At 51.5% G+C, this 9,979-nt stretch overlaps 1 protein-coding gene across 4 annotated transcripts; it reads left to right on the forward strand.

Annotated features, from left to right (window-relative positions):
• Positions 1–789: 789 nt before the first annotated feature.
• Positions 790–8,928, forward strand: Tpm2 (tropomyosin 2). 4 transcript variants are annotated; one of them, XM_076845841.1, is made up of 9 exons: positions 790–1,073; positions 1,508–1,633; positions 4,725–4,858; positions 4,952–5,069; positions 5,157–5,227; positions 5,370–5,445; positions 5,950–6,012; positions 6,187–6,256; positions 8,739–8,928. In XM_076845841.1, exons 1-9 carry the CDS (start codon positions 960–962, stop codon positions 8,819–8,821), a joined length of 855 nt encoding a protein of 284 aa, XP_076701956.1. In that variant the 5' UTR covers positions 790–959; the 3' UTR covers positions 8,822–8,928. The 4 variants fall into 4 exon arrangements, with proteins under 4 accessions (XP_076701956.1, XP_076701955.1, XP_076701954.1 ...); XM_076845840.1 differs by lacking the exon at positions 8,739–8,928 and adding an exon at positions 7,639–7,971 and having other exon boundaries at positions 800–1,073; XM_076845839.1 differs by lacking the exon at positions 5,370–5,445 and adding an exon at positions 5,698–5,773 and having other exon boundaries at positions 802–1,073.
• Positions 8,929–9,979: the final 1,051 nt, after the last annotated feature.

Raw genomic sequence — 9,979 nt, forward strand, 5'->3', positions numbered from 1 at the left:
AGGGCAGATGGGAGTCCGGGAGGGGAACGCGCCCAGTCCAGCCCCGCCGCAGCCGCGTGGAAAATATGCGGGGCACGTGGGGGGCGGGGCGGGCAGGCGAGGAGCTGGGTCCCCCGCCGCCCGGCGCTTTCAGGAGAAGGGCCCTGGCTCCTGAGCTGGGTTGGAAGGGGACTCTAGGGAAAGAGAGGTCAGGCCCGCCCTGGGGGACAGCAAGCCGGGCCGCGTTCCACAGTGCGCCGGGGGCTCCTCCGGCCAGTTTCACCCAGCCCATGGGGAGACTGAGCTACCACCCCCACGCCCTTAACGCAAACTTGCGGTCTGGAACTCGGGGTAAACTGAGGCACTCGAGGCGCGGAGGAGCTCCGCCTCCCAAGAGACATTTAATCTGGGGGGATTTACAGGAAACTTCTAAATTAAGGGCAGCGGCTGCTGCAGCTGAGAGGAGGGGGGGGCACGTAGGTCCTTGTCCCCGGGCAGCTGCTGTGAGCTCACGCCCCGAAATAGCCCCAGGGGCCCCAGACGCAGCTGCCACTGGGTCCGGCTGTCACTCAGAGGAAACGCGGAGCCCCCAGCCCAAGGGTCCCCTCCCTCCTTCGCAGCGCCAGGAGTTTTACAGTCCACCGCGGGCTACTTTCTCACCCGACGGCTGGCTGGGGGTGGAGGGCATGGGAGGCAGAGGCGGGACCCCAAGGGGCGGGCCCGACGGAGTGTGCGCCGGGGGCGGCTGCGCCCCCGGGCCGGGCCGAGCTTCTGCCCCTACAAGGTTTGGGCCGTGGTGGGGGAGGGTCTTGGACCCCGGCTCCGCCTGGTCCCTCCCCGTCTTTTAGGCGCCCGCGCAGTTGGGACATCCCAGTCCCGCTCAGTCCTTCTTACCCGGCCCTGGTCTGCCGAGCCCTAGCAGCCAGCCCAGTCCACCAGGTTCTCACCACCCGCCCGCCGGCCCACCCCGCACCGCAGCCATGGACGCCATCAAGAAGAAGATGCAGATGCTGAAGCTGGACAAGGAGAATGCCATCGACCGCGCCGAACAGGCCGAAGCCGACAAAAAGCAAGCTGAAGACCGCTGCAAGCAGGTGGGGGGACCCTGCGTTCAGTGCAACCTCTTCTCCCTTCTCCTCTACTAAGGGTCAGACGGGCCCTTGCCAAACTTGGGCCTGCTCCCAAGGCTTTTTCCCACCCAGTAGCCTCCGGGGCCCTCACAGGGCCCTCACAGGATCCTCAGGAGCCCGGCAGAAACCACACTCCATTTCACCCATGGCTGCCCAGGGAGCCCATCCCTCAGTTTCCACTCCTGCCCTTGCATAATAGCGATGGGTCCTACCCCTTGGGACTTGAGATTTATTCTCTATCCTCACCAGCTTCCCCCAACATTCTCAACTGGACTGTCTCTCCTCTGTCTCCCTCTTCCTCCCCAACAGCCTCCAAATATCTTTTAGTAGCCCCCAGGAATACCCCTCCTCCTTCCTAGGCCCTCACCTGGGCCTAGCTGACTTCCTCTCTCCCCTAGCTGGAAGAGGAGCAGCAGGCCCTCCAGAAGAAGCTGAAAGGGACAGAGGATGAGGTGGAAAAGTATTCTGAATCGGTGAAGGATGCCCAGGAGAAACTGGAGCAGGCTGAGAAGAAGGCCACCGATGTGAGTTTGGACTTGGGGGATATGGGGGGCATTAATGAACTGGGGAGGGGTCCCAGGCATGGAGATAAGTAGTGAAGCAGACCTAGATCTTCCCAGCATTAGCACAGAAATAGTTTCCTCTCAGTAACCCAAGCTAGGGCAGGCTTACACAAATAATACAAGACAGTGGGTAAATCAAAACCACCTACCACTTCCCTCCAGGACTTAAGTCTTGTAATTCCATTTGGTTCCAGCTTTTGGAAAGTACAGTGATCCATCCAGTAGTGAGTCATCGTGGGGGTGGGGGTGTGAGAATTTACTGTCTACCTCAATTAATGTTGCTGCTGAAAATGGTAAGGAGACTGCAGCTATATTTGGGGGTGGAGTGTAAGTGTGAGGTACTAGTGGGTAGGAAGAGATAGAGGGATCCAAAGATGGGGCCCTAGCTTGAGTTACATCCCTATGGGACCATTAGAAATTCCCTGGCCTTGACCTCTGGCTCTAGCAGCTCTGCTGTACCCTGGGGCTCCAGCTCAGGTTCTAACGGGCTCCTCATTTACCCTCATTAAGCTGTCAGCCTTCAGACCATGCCAGGCTAATGGGCAGAAGGACAGGGCCACAATGCCAAAGCAGCCACCTTGGCAGGTCCTGCTTACCCTGAGATTTCTCTGCCTGCACCTCCAGCCCCAACCAGACTTGTCTACTTCTTAGGATTCCCAACCCCACCGAATGGTAGAAGAATGGCATATGACTTTAGATGTGGTTCTCACGAATCCCTGTCTCAATAGCCTCATCTGCCTTCTCCCAGGAATTGTTTTAAATTGAAGATGGGCCTGTGGTTAGGGTGTGCCAGTAGTTAGCATAAAGTATGGTCTGAACATTAGGAATGACATTCCTGTTTCTGTTGACCATACTTCATGCTTCCCAACCCCCAGAGTTGGGCTTCTTTGACCTCCAGCCTCCAGTTTTGGTTCTTCACCAGCCCTGGCACATGGGAGGGAACTGACCTGCAGCTGCTAGCAAAGATGACCCTGGGCATTTGATACTCTATAAATAACCAAGGCCCAGTGCAGCTAGAGGCCAGACTGGAAACCCAAGGAGCTAGGTGGGGGCTGGAGGGGGGAGGTGGATGGAATGGAAAGCCCTGGGAATAGGGACAGGGCAGCAGTGCCAGAAGTAGGGAGGAAACACTGATCAAATTTATAGTGTGACCTTGAACACAGTAGTTATATAGTGCCTCAGTTTCTCCCTCCTCTCTTCCCATTTGTTCAATGGGGAGAGGAGTGCCTGTTCTTTGATTAAAGAACAGCCATAGCTTTGAGGAACTTGAGCAGCAGGCAATGGCAAATGTCAGACCTGTGATGAGGGCCCTAGTACTTCCCAAACTTGGCCATCATTTCTCACCCCACGACCATGAAGAGAGTTTTCCTTATACGGAGTTCTCATCTCTCTAGAGTAGCCCCCAATATCCTCCAGAGTCATTCTTCCCAACACCAGTGATGTCTCCAGAATCTTTCCACACTGAGTCATCAGGGCGAGCCTATGATGGGCTCTTGTCACTCTAGGTGGCCAAGCTCCAGGTGCCTTCAGCACCTGGAGGACAAGGTATAATCCACTTTCTATATATGGTACTGTGTTTCTCTTGCCCTGCAGTGCCACCAGGGCCTGCCTTCTATATACTCTGCTCCCAGTGCTGCCACTCAGCTCCTCCCCTCCACTCACTCTTTCCCTTACACTGTCTCTTTATCCTTTCCAGTCTTAAAATTCTGTGGGGTCGCTGGGCGCAATGGCACAGGTTTGTAATCCCAGCAGCTCTGGAGGCTGAGGCAGGAGGATGGTGAGTTCAAAGCCAGCCTCAGCCAAAAGTAAGGTGCTAAGCAACTCATTGAGATCTTCTCTCTAAATAAAATACAAAATAAAGCTAAGGATGTGGCTTAGTGGTCAGTTGCCCCATAGTATCCCCCACACACACATTCACAAAAAAAAAAAAAAAAAAAAACAACAACAACAACAACAAAAAAAAAACTCTATGGGGTCTCTATGGCTTTGAGGGAGAGAAACTTTTGGAGTGTGCTCGTGCAGGCAATGTGCTCAAGTTTTTTCTGCACATTGTTTCATAATTTCCCAAACTTAGCTTATCATCAGAATCACTTGGAAGCTTAAAAAAAAAAAAAAAAAATGATTCCCAGTGTTTACCCTGGAGGTCTCAGTTCAGTGGATCTAGCATGGAGCTAGTTTTTTAAGCCTCCCAGATGGTCCTATTGATGAAGTGCTAGAAGCACTACATTATCTCAGAACAGTCTCCAAAAGGAGGAACTGATCATTAACACCAATTTATGAAAGAGGAAACTGAGGCTTAGAGAGACTAAATAAGGTGCCCAAGGTCACACAAGTATTGAGTGGCCTCCATGGCTCCAAGATAGCAATCTGACTCAGAGCTGTGCTCGTAATACCAAACTGCACTGCTGCTCTTTTTCCTTTATGGGGGCCTATCTTGCTCTGCCCTCTTTTTCTCAGGATGTCCTCAGTTTGTTTTTTATGGGCCTTCTCCAAAATCTCAAAGGTTTTGTTTCCATATTGTAAGACCAGGGGCCTTGGTAGGAAGCCCCTCGCTAAAACCATGGATGTTGACCTAGTGTGCCCTCTTGGATCCCTTGTTGGTAGTCTACCTGGCAGCTGGTGACATCACTGAGTTCAATTCTATGATTGGCTGTTATTTGCAATGGTGAAGTCGGTTTGGCCTAATTCTTCCCCCTTACCTGTCCTGCACCCACCCACCCACCCACCCTGTGCTCTGCTGAGGAGGAATCAGGGCTACCTCAGACCAGTCTCAGCACTTCAAATGCTCTCAAAAAGAACAGAGTAACCAGCCATCAAGAGACTCACCATGCACTGTGCCAGAAAAGGCCCCATGGCCGGGGAGTGAAGCTTGTCAAGTAATGTTTTTGGCTAGAGCACGGTTTTAACAGAAGATAGTTAGTAGAAAAATAGGTTAAAATCTAGAAGTCAGGAAGCCTAGGTTCTTTCTGAGAGGAGTCTTACCATCCTCTGGAGCCCCTCTGACTCACCCAAGGCAGACAAAGCTTTTTGACCTCTGACCTCTGGCCCACAGGCTGAGGCAGATGTGGCCTCCCTGAACCGCCGCATCCAGCTGGTAGAAGAGGAGCTGGACCGGGCACAGGAGCGCCTGGCTACAGCCCTGCAAAAGCTGGAGGAGGCTGAGAAGGCCGCTGATGAGAGCGAGAGGTGGAGAGGGGCACACGGGAGGTTCAGGGACAGGGGAGGGAGCCTGTCTCTGCTGGTGCTGACCTCACACTCACCTCTCTCCCTGACTCTCAGAGGAATGAAGGTCATCGAAAACCGGGCCATGAAGGATGAGGAAAAGATGGAGCTGCAGGAGATGCAGCTGAAGGAGGCCAAGCATATTGCTGAGGACTCCGACCGCAAATATGAGGAGGTGAGAGCCCTACCCCACTTCCTTCCCATTCCCAAGCCTCACACCCCAAATCATAACCACTGATCTGCTCTCTCCCAATGCTCTCAGGTGGCCAGGAAGCTGGTGATTCTGGAAGGAGAGTTGGAACGCTCAGAAGAGAGAGCCGAGGTGGCCGAGAGGTAAGGATACCCTGGGGTGACCGATGGAACTGGACCTGAGCCGGTGGCTGTGAGATACCCTGCACAGTGGGCAGTTGATTTCCCAGGCCTGGGGCGCCCTAGGGACAGGGCCTGTCCTCTGACCCCTGCCTGCTGCCCCCAGCCGAGCCAGGCAGCTGGAGGAGGAACTTCGAACTATGGACCAAGCCCTCAAGTCCCTGATGGCCTCAGAGGAGGAGGTAGTGACCTCTGAGGAACTTTCTGGGCAATGCCACTTTCTTGCAGCTCATCTTCCCTTTCCCACCTCAGCATCTCAGGCTGCTCTCTCTCACCTGCCACGGGTTGGGAAGGGCCTGGGCTTCCAAACTCTGCCTGCTGTCACTCTCACCACTCGGCTCTTCTTTTCTCTCCTCCACCCTTACCCCACTGTGCATCCTTTCTGTCTCGCCTCACTGTGCCCTCACACCCCACCCTGCCGCACACCCCTGCAGTAAATGTGGGGACCTAGAGGAAGAGCTGAAAATTGTTACCAACAACTTGAAATCCCTGGAGGCCCAAGCGGACAAGGTAGAGGCGGTAGAGGGGTAGTGAAGATTGGGTCCTGCAGGGGAGGGAGGTGAGGGCCCAGGCAGGGAGGGCTGGGTACTCAATGGAGGCAAAGTTAGAGGAACCTGAGGGCCTCTGTGGAGAAATGAAAGACTTGAGAAGGCGAATTACTAATGGCATGTGTATGTCCCTAAAAGTATTCCACCAAAGAGGACAAATATGAAGAGGAGATCAAACTGCTGGAGGAAAAGCTAAAGGAGGTAAGAGCTCTCTTCTAGCTCCCAGTCTCCCCTCAAGCCATCCTTGTCCCTGCCAGAGGCTGCCTGTGACAGGGGATCTGGAACTAGGGATGGGAGAGAAGACTGACTTAGGTGCTGAGTCTCTCTGAGATGCTTAATTCTTTACCTTGTCACTCATCCCACCCTTATTAACAGGCTGAGACCCGAGCAGAATTTGCTGAAAGGTCTGTGGCAAAGTTGGAGAAAACCATTGATGACCTGGAAGGTAAAGGATACTCCCCCCACACACCTGTCACTGTAGGCCTGTCCCTTATCTCCTCATTGGGTTATATTTACCACTCATAAACTAGGGTTGGACTTACCTAGGACTCCACAAATTCTGGTGGGCTATGCCCACAATTCAAGAAGCTGTAACAAGCCAGAGTGCATCAGCTCCTGTATTTCTCAGACTTGAGCATGCAGAAGAATCAGAGTGCATCAGCTCTTGTACTTCTTAGACTTGAGCATGCAGAAGGCTCAGGGTATAGTTCCTTGTACAGCACATTTAAAAACCCCTATAGAGGACTGGAGATGTAGCTCAGTTGGTAGAGTGCTTGCCTCACATGTACAAGGCCCTGGGTTCAATCCTTAGCACCACACACACACACACACACAAAAACAACAACAACAACAACAACAAAAAAAAAAAAACATAGAGCCAGACATGGTGGCTGTAATCCCAGCATCTTGGGAGGCTGAGGCAGGATTGCAAGTTCAAATCTAGCCTCAGCAACCTAGCAAGGCCCTAAGCAATTTATTGAGACCCTGTCTCAAAATAAAAAATAAAAAGGGCTGGGAATGTGGCTTAGTGGTTAAGCGCCTCATGAATTTAGTAAAAAAAATACCCATAGATACCTGCACTCTAAACCAAAATGATTGATTGCTGACCTAGGGCTGGTGAATTTGTATTTCTCACAAGATCTCTGGAAATAACTATGCTGCTGGTCTGCAGAATGTACTTTGCATAATACTGATCTAACAAAGCAAAGCCATCTCCAAGCACAACACAATAGAAACCGATCACTGAGCCTTCTTGATTGAAGAGACAACTATTTGATGTAGTGTTTGAGTTTGCCTGACAACATTAATGGAAGACACTACATTTGGTGAAAACAAACATCCAGATATTTGCTAGTCTCTGGTTATTTCTGTTATCAACAATGCTGCTGTACTCAAGGTCACCTTTCCTTTTTATCTGATAACTCTTTAACTTTCACAATTCCCAGTGCCTTTGCTTCTTCTCAGGCAGGTGCTAATTTTATCTCCAACTTTAGGACTTTAGCCCTCTTTGATTCAAGCACCCTCCCTCTCCTACTTCAGCAAGCATGCCTGCCTGTTCAGAGCACTGTGCCCATAGGTTCCTGGGGGGGCAGATGCTCAGGGGAAGAACCAAGCTGGGGCAAGAGAAGGGCAAAAGAGAGACGTGGTAGAGAAAGGGGAGGAGGGAGCCCCCAAAACCATCCAGCCTGTTCTCTGGTCGCTTTCTCTTACTTTCTCTGCCTCTCTCTGATTCATTTTCTCCCCATCATCCTTTCTCCTTCCTTTCTTCTTCCCCTCCATTCCCTCTTCCCACACTCCCACCTGGCCCCTCTCCCCTGGTCATCCCAGATGAAGTCTATGCACAGAAGATGAAGTACAAGGCCATCAGCGAGGAGCTGGACAACGCACTCAATGACATCACCTCCCTCTGAGCCCACATCAGTGTGATCATCTCAGCCCCCTTCTCTCCCCTCTTTTCATTTTCTCTATGGGGAGGGGCAGATAGGAGGAGCAAAAATTGGCATCATTGCACAGCCAGATTGGGAACAGCCTAGGGAGAGTCTCCATCACCCCCGCTGCCCACTCTGGCACTGGCTTCATCCTTCAATCTCTGCACAATGCCCTCCACCCGCTGCCCTCCAGCCCTCTCTGCTGCCTAATAAACTCTAAACTTGGTCTCCATGCTGTTTTCCTCTCCTCCAGAGAGCACTTCTTCACTGCCACAGACCACTCCTTCACTCCTGAGACCCTGGCTTTTACCGACACACCCAATCTTGTGACCCTCACCTCCGGCCTTGAATCCCCGTACAAAATGCTGTGACCCACACCAAGACCCCTCTGCCCTGCAGTCTCTGTCTCTGACTCTCATTATTGCATGTGGGCATGTGTGACCCCATCAAGTACCATGGCCCCCTCTGGTGCCTGTCAGACTTTAGAGCACTTAGCTGGGATTCCAGGATCTAACAGAATGATTAGAAAGGAAATAGGGTGGGATGAGCTACAGGGGAGGGACAAGAAGATCGTGGAATGAAGTTTGAAAAAGTACTGGATATCAGCAACAGGGCTTTCCACTACAGCTGCAGGTCTGTCTTCCACCTCATTTCTGTCTGTCTGTCTGGTCTTCTCTTTCCTGGCTCAGCCTTTGTCTTTCCTTTGGTTTTCAATTTTTGCTATACCTTCTAAAGAAGGAGGGTAAACTAGTTTATGACTCAAACCTCCCCATTCCCACCTGCATGACCACATAGGCCTTAAGTGAGGCATCTGTCTGTCCTGCTTAATTCATCCAATTGCCCCTGCCAGGGAGCCCATAGGTCCCTGAAGTTTATGTCTTCCTGTGTCTCCTAACCCACCCCATGTCTGTGTCACCTTCCCCTGTCCATGGCATCCCCCTGTCTCCCCCATGCTCCCCGTCTCCCTTCCCTCTCCTCACCAGCTTCCTCCCCTCACAGAGACCTTGGCCAGTGCCAAGGAGGAGAACGTGGAGATTCACCAGACCCTGGACCAGACCCTGCTGGAACTCAACAACCTGTGAGGGCTGGCCCTGCTCCCAGCCAGGGTATAGTTGCCACCCCAACCCAATAAAACTGATTTACCAGCATCCCAGGGCTCTTTAAGCCTTTCTTTTGGTTGCCAATGGAATCAGAATGATTATGTCCTAAGTCCTTGCTCTATGATGGGAACTCCTTTTCATTCAGAGCCCTGGGGAAGGGGTGCTGGGCTCACTGAGGAGAGGTCTGAACAGGCTATGTGAAAGCAGAAGATCCTAAGGGGTGGGGGAATATCCTGACCTTTACTCTGCAGGGCAAAGGAGCTGTCATCTGCAGCACTGCCCTATTCTAATGGGCAGCTGGGTCAAATGATATGTTCTGAAGACAAAACTGCAAGAAAAGACAGATTTTCCTTCATCGGCGTAAAAGCCTAAAAGCCTCAATCTAATTTTAAGCCTAGTAGCTTGTAGCCTACCCCTCCTCCCAACACCCATGCTGACACACACACCCATCTCAGAAATATCAGTCACCTCCCTTCTGAATAACATCTGTGGTGGACAGAATAATCCCCCTCCCCCAAAGATGTCCACATTCTTATCCCATGAAATGTTAATTTACATAGGAAAAGGGACTCTGAGCAAAAGGTCTAAGATGAAGAGATTCTTCTATGTTACCTGGGCAAGCCCAGTGTAATCACAGGGTCCTTCCAAGATGGAGAAAGATCAAAGGCAGTAGGACATGTGACAATGAAAGCAGAGGTTGGATTGATGCGAGGAAGGGGCCATAAGCCAAGGAATGCAGGGAACTTCCAGAATCTGAAAAAGGCCAGGAAACCTTCTACCCTCGGAATGTTCAGAAGGAACTAGCCCCTTGGGCTGGGGATGTGGCTCAAGCAGTAGCATGCTCGCCTGGCATGGGTGCGTTCGGGTTCGATCCTCAGCACCACATACAAACAAAGATGTTGTGTCTGTCGAAAACTAAAAAATAAATATTAAAAAAAAAAATCTCTCTCTCTCTAAAAAAACAAAAACAAAAAAACGAACCAGCCCCACTGACCCCTGGACTTGGACACCTAAAATTCATTTTGGACTAACTATAAGAATAAATATGCATTACCATCAAGATTGTGAAAATTTGTTAAAGCAGCAATGGGAAACTAATATACCAACCTTCTGGTTTGAAGGAAAAAGGTGACTTACACA

Source organism: Callospermophilus lateralis, chromosome 2 (genome assembly GCF_048772815.1).
Source record: "Callospermophilus lateralis isolate mCalLat2 chromosome 2, mCalLat2.hap1, whole genome shotgun sequence".
Lineage (NCBI taxonomy): Eukaryota > Metazoa > Chordata > Mammalia > Rodentia > Sciuridae > Callospermophilus > Callospermophilus lateralis.